The sequence below is a fragment of the Schistocerca nitens genome, chromosome 2 (assembly GCF_023898315.1).
Source record: "Schistocerca nitens isolate TAMUIC-IGC-003100 chromosome 2, iqSchNite1.1, whole genome shotgun sequence".
Lineage (NCBI taxonomy): Eukaryota > Metazoa > Arthropoda > Insecta > Orthoptera > Acrididae > Schistocerca > Schistocerca nitens.
The window spans coordinates 497,639,946-497,663,154 of NC_064615.1; the positions used below are offsets into that span (position 1 = coordinate 497,639,946).

Genomic DNA, 23,209 nt, shown 5'->3' on the forward strand with positions numbered 1-23,209 from the left:
CTTACAACTATTAAAATTTTGCAGGCAATTAAGTCATGGTCAAATGTGTTTTCTTGGTACACCCAACACTGCACACCCATCTGAAGAGGATACATTCGTGGGAGACTTTGGCTTCATTTCATTGCACACAGTAGGTCACCTCTGAAAATCCACTTGCATACGCTTAATAGTCTGAAAAAAAAACTAACATTTCTGACTGTAAAAACATACACTTCATGGCGATAATTGCAGAAAAAGCTAATGACTCTGCTTCCCTTCACATATCTCAACATTTATCACTATCAGCCATCAGCTCTTCATAAGTTTCTAGATTAAAGCAGATGCTGCACACCAATAGCTGTATGTACTACTGCGGTTGATAATTTCCTATCACAACAAGCTACAGGACAAAAACTGTAAGAATTTTACCCTCCACTGACAATGTGATTATGTCTCACTGTACACTTCTTTTTCATTTTGAAATTTCTACATCACTCCTGGTGGTTACAAGCAGTCAACTTGTAATCACTGTATATAAAACACAATGTCCAGACCAACTGACTGACTCATCATTGCCCACCCCAAACCACTACGGATAGCAACTTGAAGTTTGGAGAAGGTGTGGATATTACACTGTAGGCATCATTTAGGAAAGGACTTTTCAAAATTCCAACCCTAAGGGGGTGAAACGGGGGACAAAATGAAATGTCCATATTAAGGCAATTTTGAAGCCAGACTGATGAAAACTGGTATTGAGTTTCTTGGTCAGAAATACAGAAATACGTATTTCATTATTTTTTGAAATTTAACCCATGGGGTTGCAATAGTGGGTGAAAGCTTTTTTTGAAAATATATCATTGGTAAAGAACTACTAAAGAATTTTTAAAGCTACAACTATGAACATTGGTATTTGGTTTCTTGATTACAAACGAAAAATGTGTGTTTTAGTTGTTTCTGGAAACTGAACCCCTAATGCGATGAAATAGGGGATGAGAGATTTTTACGAACATATTTTCTTATGGAAGCATTTTTAAAACTAAATCAATGAAAATTTAAATTTGGCTCCTCAGTTAAAAATAAAAAAATACATGTTTTACTGTTTTTGGAAATTCAACTCCCATTGGGGTCAAATGTGGGGGGGGGGGGGGATGAAAGTTTTTATGTATATATTTCACTGTGGGAACATTTTTGAATCTTGATGTATGAATGTTCATATTTGGTTCCTCTGTTAGAAATAAAACATATGCATGTCATTGTTTTTGGAAATTCAACCCCTTAGGAGGTGAAATAAGTGGTGAAATGTTCTATGAAAGTATTTCACTATGAAAATGTTTTTAAAGCTAAATCTTTGAAAATTGGAGTTTAGCTTCTCAGTTAGAGATGAAAAAAATATGTGTTTCACTGTTCATGGAAATTCACCCCTAAAGGGGTATTGGGTCAGATTGATTCACTGACTCATTATCACCCAGCCCTAACTGCTAAGAATAGAAACTTGAAGTTTGGAGAGGGTGTGGATTTTGTACTGTAGGCATCGTTTGAGAAGCGATTGCCCGAAATTCTGCTCCTAAGGTTATGAAGTAAGGGATGAAAGACTTATTGAAAATATGTCGCTATTAAGGAAATTTTGAAGCTGGAACTATAAAAACTGGTATTTCGTTTCTCAGTCATAAAATAAAAAAAACATGTTTTTCAGCATTTTTGAAAAGTCGACTACTAAGGGTGTAAAAACAGTGCGTGAAAGTTTTTTGAAGATAAAGAATTACTAAACAACTTCTCAAGGATGAGATTTTCACTCTGCAGCGGAGTGTGCGCTGATATGAAACTTCCTGGCAGATTAAAACTGTGTGCCCGACCGAGACTCGAACTCGGGACCTTTGCCTTTCGCGGGCAAGTGCTCTACCAACTGAGCTACCGAAGCACGACTCACGCCCGGTACTCACAGCTTTACTTCTGCCAGTGCCTCGTCTCCTACCTTCCAAACTTTTAACTTCTCAAGGATTTTTAAAGCTACATCTATGAAAAATGGTATTTTACTTCTTATTTCCAAATTTAAAAAATACAAGTTTCGGTTTTTCTGAAAATTCCACACTAAGGGAGTGCAACAGGGGATGAAAATTTTTAGGAAAATATTTTGTTACATTAAAACAATTTTAAAGCTAAGTTTACGACAATTGTGTATTGTATGGAACTGGGGACCTAGAAATGACGGAGAGGCTTCATCCTCGCCATAGCCCTCAGTGGTTCACAACCCCAGAACAGGCTACAGCAGTCCACTCACCCCATCACCGCCCCATACCGAACCCAGGGTTATTGTGCAGTTTGGCCCCCAGTGGACCCCCCCCCCCCCCTCACCTCCCCTTGGGAATACCAGACAAGTGTAACCCCAATGTTTACGTGGTAGAGTAATTATGGTGTATGTGTACGTGGAGATTGTGCAGGAATCGCTGACATTGTGTAACTGAGGCGGAATAAGGGGAATCAGCCCGTATTCGCCAAGGCAGATGGGAAAACGCCTTAAAAACCATCCACAGATTGGCTGGCACAACGGACCTTGACACTAATCTGTCGGGCAGATTCATGCCTGGGGACCGGCACGCCTTCCCACCCGGAAAGAAGTGCGTTAGACCACACAGATAACCGTGCGGGCCAAAAATGATATGTCACTCCTGTGTTAAATACAGGAAATATCTGTTAGAGAATAAAAGTTGCTATGAAAATATCTCCACAAGAACACAAAAGGTATGATTAAGAAAAACCTTGGACTCCAGCTACCAGAATTGCTTTTTGGTCAGAAGTATATTCAGAAAAGACCATGCTTATATGGCCTTAATTGGTGCAAAAAGCTTACAAGGAGTTGCAATTTGTGGACAAATAAAAATTCTATTAAATAAAAACAAACAATAGCTCTGCAGACCATACAGTCTATGCATGGGAAGCAGCAGGCACTAAGCTAATATGTATTAATCTCACAATCATTTACTTCTCACTTGTCTAGAAGCTCAACACCTTGTCCCAATTTAATTGCACATGGCTGTACTCTTCAAAGTAAACTTCTCTCAGAGCTTTATTGTAAATAGCTTTGTAAGATCCACAATTACATTTTGTTGTTAGAAAAGTCAAAGATTACTCATGCATATCATTGGCATTTATAGTGTCCCATGTAACTAAGTGCTGGGTTCATTTTACAGAAATATCATTTTGACCTGCTTCAGAAAACTTAAATTGTCCATTATTACTGCTCACTACCCTCTTAGAAATACTTCTCACTTCAATTTGACACTTATATCTGAACTGATTAACAATGTATATTAGAGTTTTGAAATTCCCATTGTGCCTAGATGTGAAGTTCCATTACAATGGTCGAATTACATCTAATGATTAATTTTACATTTACTAAACCTGTGTATTATTCCAGACAAATACAGTGAACAGAGCTATCCAGTGCTCTCTACTTGCGTGGCTAACATAATTGTGAAACATTTCCCATGCATCAACAGCAGAACAGCTTGTGGTAGTTTCTGAACAAAAACAGAACTTCAGTGCAATGAAAAATTCAGCTCATGGCACGTCAAATCTCAGTCATTGGTTTGTTACCCAATCTATGCTGAACATTCCATAAAACCTCCAGAGGTTATTAAGTAGTAACTGATTACTGTAAACCATTATTCAGGACCAACATATACTGTCAGGTTTCTGTCTGTCTTTAAGAACACCAAATTCTGATCCCTGTCTTTTCGGGTGAATCAGTATCAGTGTTCCTTATCACTCTTCCTTTCTTATTACTCTTATTTTGAAATCAAATAAAACAATTTTTTTTAGCTTCTATTGCCATGTCTATCTACCACAAACCACTTTTATGCTCACTACTGCCACCTTACTGTTGTTATTGTTGTAGTCTTCAGACTGAATATTGGTTTCAATCTACCCATCTAAGCTTCAGCATTCTTCTGTCGTGTCATATTTCAAATTCTTCTGTTTCATTATTCTCTGTGCTGTTTATCATCCATTTTTCTCTTCTGTACCAAACTACGTTGCTGACAAATACCTTCAGAAAAGAGTTACTAACAAATTTATATTCAGTACTAAGGAATTTATCATTTTCAGAAAGGCTTTTTTCCCCTTTGTTCGTACCTGATGTAATTTGATTACATTCAATTTGCCTTGTTTTATTTTTGTTGGTCTTCATCTTTTAATCTTTTTTCCCTTCTATTCCATTGATCTTCCAAGTGTTCTTCCAACTGTGACTGAACTACAAAGTTGTCAGCAAACCTCAAAGATTTTATTTCTTCTCCCTGAACTTTAATTCCATTTTCAAAATTTTTACTTGATTTTCTTTGCTTGTTCAACGTTTAGATTGAATAACTCCCTTCTTATTGTTTCCCTTTCATGTCCTCCTGTAATCTGCTTTCTGTACAAGTTGTAGATAACATTTTGCTCCCTGTTACCTTCAATATTTCAAAGAATATATTCCAGCCAACACTATCTGAAACTTGTTTTCCATAACAACAACAGTTTAGTTACAATGGAGAATTGGCTTGCGCAACACCGTGCATTCATCGTAGAGATGTTCTTTAAAGTTGCAGTACTTGTGGCCACCACTCAGAGGAAGTTCTATCCCCAATTCAACATTCCACATAATGGTGCAATTTCAACCCACAATAAAATTCTGCTACAAGTTAATAACTTCCTTGAAACAGGTTCTGCACTGAAGGAAAAACCAGGATGCAGTGCAAAGACGGCCACGTCACCTGAAAACATTGAAGTTGTGCAACATGCAATTCAACAGAGACCCAACCAATCTGCTAGATGACACACCATTCTCTTGGGTTATCAAATTCGTCCATTCAATGCACTTTACACTGTCTAAATTTTCATTTCCACAAAACTGCAATTGTTCAGGTGTTTAAGTCTCAACATTTTGTGAGAAGATGTTTCGCTAGAGCAACGACAGATGTGTTGGTGCAAGAACCTGGAATTGCGATTTTAATGTCAGATGGGGCTCACTTTTACCTAAACGGCAGTGTTTAAGAAAAAAAAAGTACCTGGTATCCAAACAATGCTCAATGACTGCACCAGTGCCCACTGCACTTTGGCTGTGTCACAGTATCGGTGCTCTTTGGCTGTGTCACAGTGTGGGTTGGATTAGGGAAATTTTGTGTCATGGGGCCTTATTTCTTTGAAGAAAATGGGAAAGCCACTGCTGTGAACTCAGAACATTATTTGACCATGTTGTGTGAATTTCTCACCCTGGAACTTCGTCGTCATGGGATAAATTATTGAAATGTTTGGTTTCAGCAAGATTGTGCAACAGCTCACACTTCCAATGTATTTATGTCTGAAGTAGGGAAGTCGTTTCCATGGAAAGTGATATCCGACTGAGGAGATGTTGAGTGGCTGCCCTGCTCTCCTGTCCTTATTCCGTGTGACTTTTTCTTGTGGGGCTTCCTCAAGAGCAAAGTGTACATCAGTAAGTCACATACTGTGCTTCAATTACAGGAGAGAGTGATGACAAAATTTATGCAGAGGGTCAATGCGAACACCAAAAAACAGGGCCAGTACTTGAAGGACAATATCTTTCACAAACAATTAATTTCTCTCAAAATGAACACATAAGATGTAAACATTTATTCACTGTGTATCTTTTGAAATAAAATAAGTTACTATATTTTAAAATGTCACTGGGTGCTATAAATTCAAAAACCATCAGACAATGCTGACTCACCCTGTACTAGTTTTCGCCAATGTTCTGTAAATAATTCATGTCAGTATTTTGCGATGATGATTTATTAAACTGATACTTTGGAAATATTTCCACCAGTTCTCACCTGTCTTGTTTGCAATAGGAATTATTTAATTATTTTTGAAGTCTGAGGGTATTTCACCTATCTCATATGTCTTGTACACAAGGTAGAATAGTTTTGCCTTGGCTGGTCCTTCCAATAGTGCATTAATTGACAGAATGTTGTCTACACCAGGGGCCTTGTTTCAGCTTGGGCCTTCCACTGCTCTGTCAAATTATTCTCACATTATCATATCTCTCATCTTGTCTTCTTTACTTCCTTTTCCCTTTCTATAATACTGTCTTCAAGTTCATTTCCCTTGTATAGCCACTGTATGTATCCCTTCCCCTTTTCAGCTTTCTGTTCTTTGGTTAGTACTGGTTTTCATTCTGAGCTCTTGATATTTGTACAGCTGCTTCCCTTTCCTCCAAAGTTCTTTCATTTTTCCATAGGTGGCATTTATCTCCCCCCCCTATGTTTAGAGTACAGCTCTGTATGGTGGTGCAATGTGGACTGCAGAAAAACCAGAACAGGAGAGAATCAAATCACCTGAGGTGCGGTGCTACAGAAGAATGTTGAAAATTAGAAGGACTGATAAGGTAAGGAACAAAGAGGTTCTCTGTAAAATCAGCGAGGAAAGGAATACTGTATATGGAAAACACTGACAAGAAGGGACAGGATGGTAGGAAGTATGTTAAGACATCACATAACAACTTCCATTGTACTAGAGGGAGCTGTAGAGGTCAAAAATGTAGAGCAAGACAGAGGTTCGAACACATTTAGCAAATAACTGAGGACATAGGTTGCAACTGTTACTCTGAGATTATGAGGATGGCACATGAGAGGAATACATGGTGAACCACATCAAATCAGTAAGAAGACTGATGCTTCAATTCTACAGCCTTACTTTTGTCCTTTGGCCATTCCTGCTTAGCCATTTTGAACTTTGTCAATCTCAATTTTTGACATCTGTCTTCCCTTATGGCAGCTTCACTTTCTGCATTTTTATATTTTCTCCTTTTGTCAAATTTAATATATCAGGTGTTAGCCACAGATTTATCTTGGGCATTGTCTTTTAGCCTATTTGATCATCTGCTGCCTCCACTATTTTATTCACCTTCTGCTGTATTCATTTCCCCCAATTCAGTTGCCTAACCTCCCTTTCAAAGTGTCAGCAACTTTTGAATATCGCAATTTATCCAGGTTCCATCTCCTTAATCCCCCGCCACTCTGCAATTTCCTCAGTTTCAATCCACAAATCATAGCTAATAAATTATGGGCAAAGTCCACATATTCCATTGGAAATGTTTTGCAACTTCAAATCTTGATTCAAAATCTCTGTATTACCATTATGTAATCTATCTGAAACCTTGAGATGTCTCCAAGTCTCTTCCATTTATACAGTCTTCTGTCATGACTCTTAAATTAAGTGTTATGAAAGATTAAAATGTGTTCAGTGCAAAATTATACAAGATGGCTTCACTTTCCATTCCATTTCCCCCACTCCATGTACTACTATTTAAATTTTCATGCTTCTTACTACCTGGATCACTTCTTTCATCTCCTCATATATTCCTTCAATTTACTCACCATTTACAGATCAAGCGGACACATTAACTTGTTCCAACACGCTTCATTAATTCCCACTATACCTAACTTCAACCTATCCATTTCCCTTTTTTAATTCTCTAACCTACCAGTCCATTTAAGGTATCAAACATTTCCCACTCCAAGCTGTAAAATGCCAGTTTTGTTTTTCATGATGACATCATCCTCCTCACTGTTCTCCACCTGGAGATCTAAATGGGGACAATGTTAACCCTGGAATATTTTACCCTTGAGGATGCCATCATTAAGCCATACTGGAGAGCTAGCTGCATGGCCTCAGGAAAACTAACAGCTATAGTTTCTCCTTTCTCTTGGTCTCCAGCAATACCAACATAAAGCTATGTTGGTTAATGTTACAATGGCAGATCAATCAATTGTCCAGACTGTTGCCCTTACAAGTACTGAGAAGGCTGATGACCATCTCTAGGAACCACAGGTTGGTCAGGTCTCTCCTCAGACATTCCTCTGTTTCGGTTGCGCCTCCAAATCTGCTACATCACTCTAGTTTAATTTCACATACATAAAACCTTGATTATGTAAATGTAACTTTCCTATAAACCTGCATACAATATGGAAACTATGGATAGAAACTAGTGTGATAATTCTCTCTCTCTCTCTCTCTCTCTCTCTCTCTCTCTCTCTCTCTCTCTCTCTCTCTCTGTCTGTGTGTGTGTGTGTGTGTGGGGGGGGGGGGGCATGTGCCTTCATTTAACTTCACATATTAATTTGCTAATTAAATTTAAACAAATGTCACCTGTACTGTTAAGGAGGCTAAGGTAGCTCTTACACAAAGAGTGGCAGCTATAGTATCATGCTTAATGATACAAATACTAGCTGTACACAGGAATCTGATTTTATCATCACAACTTGATTATTACCAATAACTGCTCGTCACACAGCAGCCATTTGAACTGAACGGGCAGCTGTGTGTACTAACATCGAAAAAATATATCATGTGCACAAACAAGATTTTTCGTACACTGGAAATGTACAGAGATGTCTACTATGTACATCACAAGACACAACAAGGGCACATTATTTATGTATACATTCTTTCTGTTATGTGAATGACATTTATTCAAAAGTACTTGGAAAGTAACCAATGCTAACAGAATCTTAATTGCACTTGTTACAGCTCAAAAGAACCACAGTCTGCCCAAACAACCACCACACCCAGCAGTACACTCCTGATTACGTGTGTGCAGATTATCTGCTTTGTTGATTATTCGTGCTTAAAAAACATCTGCACCTTTTTCTCTATTAAATAGCAAAGAACAACCCACAGCATGACAATAAGTGCCATTTCCATTGTTTAAACAACTGCCGTGTGGCAACAGAGTAACATTTCCACTGTTATCAGCCTGCTTGTTCCATGTAAATAGAAAACAAACTCTTGTTTTCTGATATTAGTCAGTGCATAAGTGACAAGGAAGCAACTTGAAAGAAAAGTGATGAGGGAGAAATAGATGAAACATGTTTGACGTTAAAACAAAAATTAGAATTAACTGAAAGATTTGAGATGGGGGAAACTGCTGCAAAAATAAGTGCTGATTATGGTACTGGAATGCAGACTGTACAGGACATTAAAAAGGATAAGCAGAAAATACAAGGTTTTGTCCCAAAATGCAATTCTAATTCTGGATTATCTGCACAAAAATGCATTAAGAGATCTATATCTGATGAATTAGATGCTGCTCTTTGGCTATGGTTTAACCAAAAATGAACAGAAGGTGTCATTGTTTCAGGCACAGTGTGTGCCAAAAAAGTTAAATTTTTTTCATGAAGCTCTATTTAAAACCTCATCCAGATGTCTAACCATATTCAAATAATGTTAGGGGATTTGCAGGCTTACCGTGCAAGAGGACAGGCTTAATTCAAATTTTACAGCAGCTGATTCTTTCCAGGATGAGTTCCAGAAATTTATGCAAGAAGAGTATTTCACACCCAACCAAATTTATAATGCAGATAAAAGTGGTCTGCACTGGAAATGTCGGCCAACTAGTACCCTAACTTTTAGGAGCAAAATTCGTGGTCTTGGATAAAAGTCATTTAAAGAAACCATTACAATTTTGTGCAGCCCTAATGCTTCTGGGAACCACAAAATGAAACTACTAGAGCTAATGGTTTCCCTGTGCATTATTACAACCAGAAACGAGCAGGAATTGATAGTAAAAATTTGTACCACAAGTTCGGCAATTTCTAGAAGAGAAAGGATTGCCACAGAAGGCTGTTCTATTGCTTGATAACTCCCCTTTTAGTTCCCGATGAGAGGATTCTCATATCTGATGATGGTCTCATTGAAACTAAGCTTTTACCTCCTAACATGACTGCCATTATACAGTCAATGGAATAGGCGTAACTGCACCAGTGAAACAACACTACCAGCCTTGTCTACTGAGAATGCTAGTTGATGAGGGTGATTTGGTGGCATTCTGGAACAGATTGACAGATCTAGATGCTATACATGGAATTCCTCATGCCTGACAGGAAGTCAAGCCACACACACTAGTTCGATGATGGAGGGAAATTTTTCCATATACAAAAGAAACTGATTTTCAAGATTTCAGTGATGAAAAAATAACTACACAAATAATGAATCTGACAATGGGTTTAAAATGGTTCTGAAGATGTCAATGAAGAAAACTTGACTGAGTGGCTGAAGCCTGATGCCTATAACCCTGCTTCCAGTCAGTGAGTGATGCCGGAATTGTGACCGCTGCTTCACAAAAAACAAAGAAGAGGACATTGAATGTGAAATTGGGGATGAAGACAGTAGCCCTATCGGTCATAGTACTGCATTGCAATGTGTCTGTACTCTCCGAGATTATATGGGTCACTGCAGGTTTTAGTACAATGACATCACTATTGCGAGAAAAATTCAAAATGTTGTGTGAAAAAATGTCATCTCTTCTCAGAAGCAGACTAACATCACAGATAATTCTAAGAAATAACAGACCTACAGTGCACACAACTTTCAAACAAAGAATATATATTTGAAAATTATTTTCCAATTACTCTGAATAATCAGGAGGATACTGTACTTATACTTCAGTTCCTGTTGAGCTTCAAAAATATACTGATCAAGCAAAATTATAAACACAATTTACTTCATAATAAACATAGACTAGACTAGCATAAGGATAATTAATTTTTAGAGTCTAAATTATGGGACACTCTGATACTAACCAACAAGACTGAAATTCTCTTCTAGAATGCCACGGTGTGCATTAAACCATGCATTTGCTAGTTTGCTATTCTTGCTTTTTCCACTGAAAAAATTTATGGCATAAACTACTAAACCAGCAATCATCAGCATTTCCAGGTAGAAACTGTCCCAGTTAGTTCTGAAGTGCAGTGGAACCTACAACAGATGATGCAATTCCTGTAAGTCCAATAACTACTAGTTTATACGTTAATTTAACCTTCATTCAATTGGACATTCATAAAAGAAACACACTCCCAGACCATATACTTATTAAAAGAAAAGATAGCATAATAAGCCAAAATGAAAATATTAATTCATAATAGTAATGAAACAGTATGAAATGATACAAAGAACTAACACAAGACACTATGCCTCGTGGACAGAGTGAGCACACAAATCTATTCACAAAGAATAAAGGAATTTTGGTATTATAAGAAAGCAAAGTTCACTGCGAAATACAATCATACGATCAGAGTCAGACTAGAGGACTAAATCAATAGTAAACATTTCATATACAAATGTACTTCATTTTACAAATCTCTATGTTTAGTTGCCCCACATCCCCCTACACAAAATGAAGAACTAAAAGTAACACGACGTATACAACTTTGATTGTAAAGGTAACTATATACATCAGCTGCAGTAAGTCATGAAGATGTACCTTCCACAGAAAAACAACCTAAATATAACACTTTCAGCATTTACTGTGAATATAAAGCATTCTCAGCAAGCACATCCATGGCTTTCAGTTCCTAGCATATATCTTAAGATCAACATGATAACCATATGATTTAACTGGCTGACATCAGACCAATATGAGTGACTCCCACTACACAAATTTGAGTTGGATTTCTGGAGCATATGTGCTACTTGCAAAAGTACTTCACAAGCCACCTCTCCAGTCATACTACACAGCAAGACATATGACAATACAATTCCCTGCTCCCTTCCCCTACACAAAATTGCGTCTGATTGCTGAAGCATTTTTACCAGTTGCAAACCGTACTTAACAAGCACATTATCAATCACATTACAATGCAAGTCACATAATTCTCTGCTCCCTTCCCCTATACGCAATGTCAAATAAACAGTTAAACACTAAAGCTTTAAATTGACGAGTAACTGCAACCTTCTTTTGGCAGACGGAAGAACCACTTCATTAGTTTTGCCTTGAGGCATACCACCTATAAACAGTGTCAGATTACTCAGAACAAATGTTGCTGCAGAAAATTTTTGATCGCACACTGTGTGTAGCACATAGAAATTGTTCCAGTCCCTCAAATAGGGGATTGCAGCCACACAGAAGAAGGAAATTTCGGAAATTTGTAAGTTTCTACAGGACCAAACTGCTGAGGTCATCGGTCCTTAGGCTTACACAGTACTTAATCTAATTTACGCTAAGGACAACACACACACACACACACACACACACACACACACACACACACACACACACAGGACTCGAACCTCCGACAGAGGGGAGCCTTGCGAACCATGACAAGGTTCCTTAGACCGCACAGCTACCCTGGGCGGCACACAGAAGGAATAAACAGAAAGGTGACTAGCACACTAGGTATGATACCTATGGGGAATACAATAACCATCTTGTAATTACGGTATTTTTCAGTGTCAGGTCAGTCTCAAATTCTGAGCAAGTCATCATCAGATGATACCAATACATTACACAGCAAATCATCTACTGGACAGGCCAGAATGGCATTCACTACAAATTTACTGGAAATGAATATTCATTAGTGGCAATTTGTTTGTGGTGCAATTGTGTGTAGAAATGAGTTGAATGTTGACAGAATGAAAAGAAGTACCTCCTGAATTTCGCTATCTTTACCTTTGTTATTGTAATTTTTGGTGCTTCTTTGTCATCTGGCTTGCCTCCCTGGCCAACAGTATCAAAACCTTCAAACTCTTCTTCATCTTGGAAATGATCAAATTCACCATCATCATCCTGAAACAAGAAACAGGCAATCTGCAATGAGACATCAAAGATATTTGCTTAAAATCAAACAAATAAGTACAATTTCATTCAAAGCTTAAAAACAAATTAATACTATTACTGCTTTAATATACCAGCATGCGCGCGCACGCACACACGCACACACACACACACACACACACAAAACTCTCTCTCTCTCTCTCTCTCTCCCCCCCCCCTCCCCCCTTCCCCCATGGTGCTTCAAAGATGAAAGACCCACAACCTCAGTACATCACCGAGAAATTGATTTTCATTCTTCATGGAAAATATTTTTAGAATATTCAGCAAAACAAAAGTACTGAATCTGGAAAGTAGTAGTTTTCAAGAAACAAGACAAACCATTTAAAAAATACAAGTTCTACATTCTTCTCCATTCACAAAATTTTACTTATACATAAAACATTATGGTCTCTAGTGTTTTCTTGGTGTGACTAACAGTGTGCTTTTGCTTATTCAGCAAAGTTGTGGATTCTGTTTTATGTACAATATTTCAATGACCAACCTAGTCATCATCTTCACTGTTGTTGATGTTGCAGAGCTATTTATAAAAGAGTTTGACTCCCAATACTCATTTATCTTTCAGAGCCTACACTGATACTCTGAAAAAGTCAGCATTTTCCCACTCTGGTGGATGGGGTAGCCAGTTGGATCTTAAGAAAGTGAGTGAAAAACTCCAAGCTTTGTTTAAAGTGAAACCTCCATCACGTACTTTTTCTTTTCTTTCTTTTGTGGGGGGTGTTCCAGTATCTCTTACTTTGGCAGGCTTCTTAAATATGCTGTTCCAAAAACTTAGCGTTCACACAGTGATACTGATCTCATCATAATTCCTTTCTTGATTCCATCTGCAGCAGCTTATTTGCTTGGTTGTTTCAGTCAGGTGTGTTACTTTTGTTTCTTGAACCTCTCTTTGACTGATCTAATTGTCTGCCACATATAAGATCTACTGCATTCACAAGGTCTGCAGGAAGACTAAGATGAGTATGCTGATGTTCCTAACAACCTGTCAAGATAAGCAAGTTGTACATATGTTTGCCAAAATCTATCATCCTATTAACACATGAGTAGCAAACAAAATTATGTGTCTTGTACATCCAGTACTAGTACAAGACAGAATTTGTGACACACGATGAACGCTAGAGATCACTCTAAAACTCTCTTCAGCTCCAGCTTTACGTGCCATCTACACACTCTACAGTTTCTTGGGAATGGGTTGAAAATATGACACAGTCACAAGCAGAATTCACGTTGCTAAAAACAACTGCGTGCCAGACAGCAGAATACGATCTCTTGTCCAAAAAGCCATGACAAGGAACAGGGACCCATACTGTAGTTAACCTCACTGAAATAAGTGTTATGAGGTTACACTGAAAATCCTTGCTACAGAATTAAATTTTGTGCTCACTCAAAACCTGCCACCAACAGCATGTTATATCAATTCCATGGAGCATGTTGAAGCTTTGCTCCCACTAGAAATAGCAGTAGCGATTCACTGCAAAATCTGTAGAAAAACTTACCAAGGTGCCACCAGCTTAGATCCAACATCTCCAAGAAACAACCAATAGCACTTAAAAAATCTGTGGGAGTACAAGGAAACTTCAGTCCGTGCGATTATTGGCTTTGGGATTACCTGAAGTCGCATGTGTATTGTGATTGACCGACATCTCTAGGTATGTTGAAAGACAACATCTGACACCAGTGCCTCACCATAACTCCAGACATGCTTTACAGTGCTGTTCACAACATTATTCCTCGAATACAGCTTTTGTTGAGGAATGATGGTGGACATATTGAGCATTTCCAGTAAAGAACATCATCTTTGCTTTGTCTTACTTTGTTATGCTAATTATTGCTATTCTGGTCAGATGAAGCACCATCTGTCGGACATTTTTTGAACTTTCGTATTTTTTGGTTCTAATAAAACCCCATGTCATTCCAGGCATGTGTGTCGATTTGTACCTCTCTATATACATTATTCCATGACTTATTCAGTTTTCAAATTTATACTGACTTTTTGATCACCATCTTAAGTTCCACCCAGTACCTCTCCAAAACTATAATATTTTGATTTTCTGATGATTTGTTAAAATGCTACAGACTTCTCAAAATGAGAGTATTTGTGAAAATGTTGTAATGAAAGGGAAAATTGTAATAAAGAAACCAAAAGTGATAGAGATCTGAATACTTTCAATAAATACTTTGTTTTGAAAATACAAATAGTCACAGGATGTCAACTGTCTTGAGAAATGATAAAGTGGAAGACTGCTAACTGTCGGCTATGGCATTAATGTATGAAATTCTTAAACTGTCAAAATATTTGTACATAAAGATGAAAGAATCTGACATTTTTTGGTTATTTAGAAATTATTTTCTCCAAAACCCCCATCCTAAATGTTATAAAAATTTCATGGTACTTTAGTTGGTTGTTTTACTTAGGAAATGTACAATCAGAGTGGGCAATACTTGTCTGAACAAAATGTGAGAATTTTATTACGTAGACCTAGCTCTACTCTCAAGGGGGGGGGGGGGGGGGGGGGGAATCATGGACATTTAAATATTTAAATTCCTTGCTGATTTTAAGTAAATATCATGCAAAACTGGTATTTCTGAAACAAAATAATTACCTTTTTTTTTAAAAAAAATGGAAATCCCTTGATTTACGTCATTTATAATTAAGAGTTTCATGTTTGTTACTAATGTCAATATGGTGTATACAAATCTAGTAGCATCTCTTATAGTATCAACAGCTTCAAGCTGGAGATTAAATATTGTTGCAAGATGTTTACGCATACCTCCTACCCCATCACATGCACCTTTTCCATGACCTTTTGCTGAAAATATCACTTTTTTTGTCTTAATTCCTGACCAAGCTCATAAAGCTGGAAGCAGTTTTTAAAATGAGATGCTGCACCGTCAGTGACATACAAATGTATATGAAATGCATGGCCTTTGATGCTATGTCATCAATTATCATGCTGCCAGCGTGACATGCATGTGCACTGGCATGACTGAGATCATCACTGACAATAGCAAAACATTGTGATGCTCCCAGGAAGTGAGCAACACATGTGAATATTGATACTTGTGATGTGTGCCAGCGATAACTTTGAATTTCGTTCTGTAAAGCAACAGACAAGTTCTCAGCAAAGTTGAAATGAGGTACTAATGTGGCAGTATTCTGGGATGTGGCTGATTTTACTTTTGCTATGGCCTGTCTCTGAATCGTCTGGATATGATGGTGAGCTATTCCTTTTATGACCCAATGCCTAACCTCTGTATCAAACTTGTCTGGCTCTACTGTCTTCTTCAACAACTCTCCTCCCTCCCACTACGCATATATTATGTTATTGTCAGTATCCTGAAGGTGTAATGCTTCAACAGTCATCACTTCAGTATCACGACACATTGCACCCTCCTGCAACCAACATTTATCTTGTATCTCTAGACATATACACAAAAGCATAGTGTCCATCTGTGTACATCTTTCTCGTGACACTGCTTATGGCAAAGCAAACAAGTTTCAAATTAGAGCAGTAAATACATGCGCATACTTCCTTCACTGACTGGCATTCTACCCATTTTGGTCGTAAGGAGGAGAATTTTGTGAGACCAATTTTTAAATTCGGGTTCTCTTTTTTTCATTAGGAGATACGTTTCTCTTATTGATCTTGTCATACATCTTTTTAACTTTTTTACCATTTTCACTAACAGAGATAACATCAGCCCGGTTAGGACCTCGCTGCTGCAATTTTTGTCATCATTTGGGTAATATTGCAGAGCAACAGTAAGCATATCATCTTGCAACAGATGCCCACAGTATGAATCTGGGCATGCCCACATACCTTTCTCATTCTTTATTTTACGAGCTTTTGAAATCAAATAGCATGTGGAAGTGGATATGTATTTCTGTATCTGCTGCTTAGAGTAGCTACCTGGTATCAGTGTCCGTAACTGTACTTTAGCAAGACCCATCTTGGGCACAAAACTGTGTTGTGGTTACTTTTCTGGGGACTGCACCAAAGAACAAATTATGTGCTCCCATCCTACCAATTGTTTGAGTGTTCGGGGCTCCAGATCACAGAAAGTAAAGCAACATCTGCAATAGTTACCTTCTGAGCTGCCTTACATTCACTTAATTACCCTCAGACAAACACATTGCTCATGTATGGTTTCCTTTACTATTAAGAGAGGAATTAAAGATCAAAGGTAACAGATGCTAATTCTTCTGTTCAGAGACAAAGCAGCCTTTCTGCATATCAGTAAGAAAGAGTTAAACTTACATCTTAGTACAGAATTTAGAAAAGAAGTGAACAGTCAAAAGAAAAGCCATTGCCAGATGAAGGGACAAATTCGTGAGACATGCTGAAACACATCCAATAACTGTAAACTTGACAATGAAAGAAATAGTTAAGAGAAAATAATACAGAGCTAGGAAGAACTTATATATGTAAAACATGATGGAAGGACATTGGGTGTGGGAGAGCTCCAAACTGAAAAAATTACCAGAAGATGGGTGTAGTTGAAGCACTGCATCAAACCAGATGAAAAAGTTGAATGAAGAATGAAGATTACACTTCAATGTCCTGTCAATTAGAGAATACATTAGCTTCAACAGGAGGAAGAAAAACTACAGAATTTCAAAGGAACCATTCCAGCATTTGGCTTAGGCAAGTTAGGGAAACTATGAAAAACCTAAATAACAATAATTATATGGGGATTTGAACAGCTTTCTTCCTAAATGAGAGTCCAGTGTTCTAATCACTGTCATCTCACTCAGTTTGTGACTGATCACAATAAACAAAACAGTGGCTTCATAGTGATTTCATAACTGCAATCTAACATTAAATTATTCCAAATGATCCTAAAATATTGATAAGATTATTCACTCTATCATAATTTTTCAACATTTGATTTAATCAGGGAGACAAAACAACAGTAGTGCCAGCCACCTGTTACCCACACTGTAATTAAGTTTATAGGCCTAGTGCAGTTTGTGTTCCAAGGCATGCAGTAAAGTTTGGAATGGACCTCCATTAAAGCAAAGAGGTTTTATCTGGACTTCATCTTACAAAGAAAGTCAGAGAAACTGAGCAACACAGCCCACACTGCCATTTCTATCACTCTTTTGACAGATACATGTGTGTCACAATTGTATTACTACATAACAAATGTACAACAGCTGTTCACTAAAGAATGGTCATAACATTTTTATTGTCATAATTTCTCATGCTAGAATTTAATCTTATGATATTTTGTTTGCTTAATGCATACAGAACATGCTATATTAGTTTCATTGTTGGCACTCCTGGTTCACACCTGTGAGAGGCACGTAAATTGAGACATATTGCAACCATGGTGGCAAGGTGTGATGAACAATATGCGACTTTGAAACTCTGCTTTTGTCTCAACTAAGCTTCAGCTGAGGTCTATGCAGTGTTGCAGGAGGCCTATGGAGAATCTGTTCTTCCCTAGAGCACAGCTCAAAGATGGTTTAAAATGTTTAAAGACGGGAGACAACCAATTTCATAGGAAGTTGGACCCAGTGTTCCAGTCACTGCTCTTACGGAATAAAACAACACTGCAGGTGTTACTGTGCGAGAGGATCGATGAATAATCTTACTAACACATTCTGGAGCATAGAAAATTCAACAGTATGCACCCACAAGTTGGCAAAGATAATTTACACCTAAAACATGTTTGTCATTGGTGGGTTCCAAGACTGCTAATTCCCAAACGAAAGGACATTCACTTGTAGGTCTGCATGCAGCTGAAGGTATGTTAGAGGAAAATCCAGAGTTTCTTTCAAAGGTAATCTCTGCTGATGGAACATGGCTACCTCATTTTAATCCTGAGAGCAAACAGCAAAGCTCAGCATGGGAATCTCCATCACCAACTTACAAAAAAGCAAAACAGGACTGCTTCTGCTGGGAAGTTATAGTCATTTTTTGATATTCATGGAATGGTTTATCACTATGTTCTACCTGCACAAACCATAAAATGAGCAATACTACAGGATTGTTCTGAAAAGTTTGGAAGTTCGTATCAAGTGCAAAAGACCACATATCTGTGAAACAGGTGGATGCTGCACCATGAAAACATGTGGCCACATATTGCAAATATTATTACTAAAAGTCTTACAAAAATCAATGTGAATTGCACTCCTCACCCTCTCTATACTTCGGATTTGGACCAATGTAACTTTTTCCTATTCCTTAATCTGAGAGAAATGCTTTCATGGGAGGTGTTTACCATCATCACTCTTTATTGAATAGCCCTCATGAAATTTAACAAACGAAAGCTGTGTCGTAATACGTGCCTTTATTGTTTGACTATTACTTTACTCGACATTTAATTGCAAACAAGTAATATGTGGATAATATATTTCCCATGTGATACAAAAGAAGAGAAACATTCCACAACTCTTTTTTTTTAAAAAAAAAGCCAGGTTATTGTCAGGTCTAATGGTGTCACAAAAAAACTAAAATCAACCAACAAGCATGCCAAGTCAAGTTTTACTTACTTCCACTACTGCTTCATCTTCTTCTTCTTCCTCCTCCTCCTCTTCTTCAATTTCTGGATGATCTGGAGGTACTTTGGATTTGGGCACCTGATTGGTTTCTTGTGAGTCCTTCAGTGGAATTTCTTCCTCATCTTCTTCAAAATCTTCAAATTCTGCAAACTCATTATCTTCAACTTCATCTCTGAGATGTGCAGCTACCCACATGTGAGTCGCAATAAGAAATACGTGAATTATAATTACATATGGCTTCATTATTCACTGCAACATTCAGAAAAAAGTGATCATTGGCATTATGTTAAATAATAATATATAACACAATTAATGATATGGAGTTTACTTATATGAGTATAGCCTACCATTAAATAACACTCAAAACAAGCATCTTCCAGAAACTGGGTGGAAATATCTATTATTTCGCAGTGAGCATACCACAACAGATTCCAATGTCAAATCCACAAATTCCCATTCACCTACGGTACGTCTATACTCTGCAAACCGCTGTGAAGTGCACGGCAATTGGATACATCCCACTGTAAAAGTTATTAGTGCATTTTCCCCTATTCCATACACATATGCAGTGTGGGAAGAATGATTATTTAAATTCCTCTGAGCTTTTTGTAATTAATCTTACCCCTATAATCTCTATGGGAGCAATGTGTAGGGTGTTGTAGTATGTTCCTAGAGTCATCATTTAAAGCCAGTTCTTGAAATTTTGTTAGTACGCTTTCTTAGATGTTCAGTTCTTTCAACATCTCAGGGACACTCTACCGCTTGTCAAACAAACCTGTGACACCCTCGCTGCCCTCCTCTGTATACATTCAATACCCCTTGCCAGTCCTACTTGGTATGGGTCCCACAGACTAGAGCAGTATTCTAGGATGCCTCACATGAGTGATTTTTAAGTAATTTCCTTTGTAGCTGGACTGCATTTCCCTAGTATTCTACCAATAAACCACAGTATGCTACCTGCTTCACCCATGACTGAACATATGTGATCATTACACTTAGTGTCCCTACTAAATGTTACACCCAGGCATTTGTATGAGTTTACAGATTCCAACTGTGATGCACTAATATTGTATTCATAGGCTAAAATATATATATATATATATATATATATATATATATATATATATATATATATATATATATATTTTTTTTTTTTTTTTTTTTTTTGGGACGGTATAATTTTACATTTTTGGACATTTCAAGCAAGCTGACAATCACTGCATAACTTTAAAATCTTATAGAATATTTGTATAGCTTCATTCAGAATGTATTTCACTGTAGATAACTGAATCGTCTGTGAAAAGTTACTATTAATATTGTCCGCTAGATCATTAACATTGTGTAATTGATAGTAAACATAATTTACTCAAGCTGAGGGATATCTTTGTGGGGAAGAAATACCAATGGTCTGATTATGAACCAACACTGCATACAGCACAGTGAGACAATGCCTGTAAACCATTTGATCAAAAAGCTTCTTGAGTCACATAAAGATTGACAGACACAAACAGCTTCTACTATATTTAGAGAATCTTAGGATGATACAAAGGCCAGTCAAGAAAAAATTGGAATTAACTAATATCAATTGGGATATAGGCCTAGTAGGATTATTAGAAATAAGTAAAACAATTAAAATCAGGACATGCATTCTATACCCAAGAAACAAAGCAAACAAGAAACTCAGGAATACACTTTATTGTGAATAAGAAAGTTAAAAAGAGTTTATAGATATTGAAGGAATTTGCCAACACAATATCAAGCCTTGTTTGGTAAAGAAATGAAAGATTTTTAATACATAGAAACTATTCAAGTCTTTGCCTTAACATATCCACATTCTGAAGTAAAGGTGCAAGACCATCACAAAGAGTTACAGAAACCAACAGGCAGGAAATTTCAGTACAAAATAATAGGTGGTTACAAATTAAATGCAAATATGTGACAAAATTAAAGAGCAAGTCTTCAGTGGGAAACTTTAAGGTATGGCAAATATCGTATGTCAGCAGAAACTGACAAGAATGATAATACATTTGTTCTAAACACATTCTTTCAGAAGAAAACAAATATAAAATGGATTCTGGAAAAGACAGAATCAAACTAAAATTTAAACTAACTTTATGAATGGCATCATAGTCCTAGGCCACCTTAGAATTTGTAAGTGATCACAGACTAGTGAGAAGCACAGTGAAAAACAGGTGCACAGCTCAAAAGAAACATATTATTCTGGCATGAAATCAGTGATGCAGGTACAAGAATTTATTTCAGAAAAGAGGAGGTACGCAAGTTTAAATTAAAGAGCAATTTCAGCATCTTAGTATACTGAAGAACATAATATTCGCACAAACAAAGTTGACACTCAGCGCTGTGGCTGATGGGAGCGACTGTAAATAGGAAATGCCGTTACGGTCGCTCCAATCAGCCACCGTGCACAGTGTCAACTTTCTGTGTGTGTGTAGTATGCATTGATGGTACAGCTAATATTAGACTTTATTAGAAGAAAAGTGATAGAGAAATATCAATAACTACCAGCCTGTTTCACTGCTGACATTTTCCAAAACTTTTGAGAAGATGATGAATTCCAGAATAGTATTTCACCTTATAAACAATAATATCCTGAGTAAATCATAGTATTGCTTTCAGAAGTGTTGCTCTACTGAAATGCAATTTACATGTTCACTCACCAGATTTCCAAGCATTAAATAATAAAATTTGGTATTTTCTGCAACCTATCTAAGGCCTTTGAATGTGTGAATTATAGTATTCTCCAAGGTAAATTAAAGTATTATGGGGTTGATGGGTATAGCCAAACAATGGATAATGTAATACCTAACCAAAAGAATGCAGAAAGTTGTACTCAGTAATTCAACCAATGTAGGCCAGGGACATAATTCTTACTGGAGAGAAATCATGTATGGGGATCCACAAGGCCCAATCGTAGTCCATTATTGTTCCTCATATGTGCATACGATCTGCTGTCTAATATAAAACAAGCAGAATTAGTTCTTTTTGCTGATGATGTAAGTATTTAATCAATCCAAGCATACATACAGAAACTGAAGAACAGAAGAAATTGTAAATGAAGTTCTTAAAAGTACTGACTGAATGGTCTCATCCTCAATTTTAAAAAGACACAACATGTTCAGTTCTGCACATCTAGGGACACTACATCAATGTTATAACACAGGGCAAGGAAATATTAAATAGAATGGAAACTTCAAAATTCTTAGTTGTTCATAATGGGATTTTACAATTGGTAAAAAGGACATTTTGGAACTCCTGAAACAACTTAGTTTCACTAAATTTGCACTTACAATCATTGCAAATCTTGGGGAGAGACAGATCAGTAAGTTGACATACTTTGCACATTTTTCATTCAGTAATGTTATATGGAATAATGTTCTGGTGTAATTCATCTTTAAGAAAGGAAGTCCTCATTGCACAAAAACACGTTGTAAGGATAATGCGTGGTGCTCATCCATGGGCATCTTGTAGAGACCTGTTTAAGGAGTTGGGCATTCTGACTACTGCTTCACAGCATATTTAGACCCTTACAGTGTTTGTTGTAAATAATCCACTACAACTCAAAAGGAATAATGATGTACATAATTACAATACCAGAAAGAAAACTGACATTCATTACTCTGCATTCAGGTTGTTTTTAGCACAAAAAGGGGTACACAATGCTGCAACAAAAATTTTTGATCACTTACCAAGTGATATAAAATGTCTGAAAGACTGCAAAGTAAAATTTGAAAACAAACAGAAAGTTTCTCCTTCACAACTCCTATTCCACAGAACAATTTCCAACACTGTAATGTGTAAAAGGTGGTGGGCAGGACTTACTAACCCACAACATCTGCACACCTTCTTTCCCTTTTTTGGGAAAAAACTTCATTGTTCAGAATGTAACCATATGTGCAAATTAATTTACGGTGTGAATGCAAAATGACTTATTCTATCCTGCAAAATGACCTATGGAACATGAAACTAACTAACTACTGAACTAAGAAGAGTCAGGTATGATAATTCCTTAACACAAAGACTGATCTCAATAGTTAAACACAAATTACCACATTCTCAAACTGAAAAAAAAGAATGTGTATTAGTGGAACATATCTGAACAA

The 23,209-nt window shown here is 37.1% G+C and overlaps 1 protein-coding gene across 1 annotated transcript in view; it reads right to left on the reverse strand.

Annotated features, from left to right (window-relative positions):
* Nucleotides 1-23,209, reverse strand: part of LOC126236463 (PAT complex subunit CCDC47) — a 73,737-nt gene that overhangs the window by 38,558 nt on the left and 11,970 nt on the right. The window contains 3 exon segments of the mRNA XM_049945782.1: nt 10,554-10,728; nt 12,419-12,535; nt 19,080-19,337. Of these exon segments, the coding sequence (XP_049801739.1) occupies nt 10,554-10,728; nt 12,419-12,535; nt 19,080-19,331 (544 nt within the window). The 5' untranslated portion in view covers nt 19,332-19,337.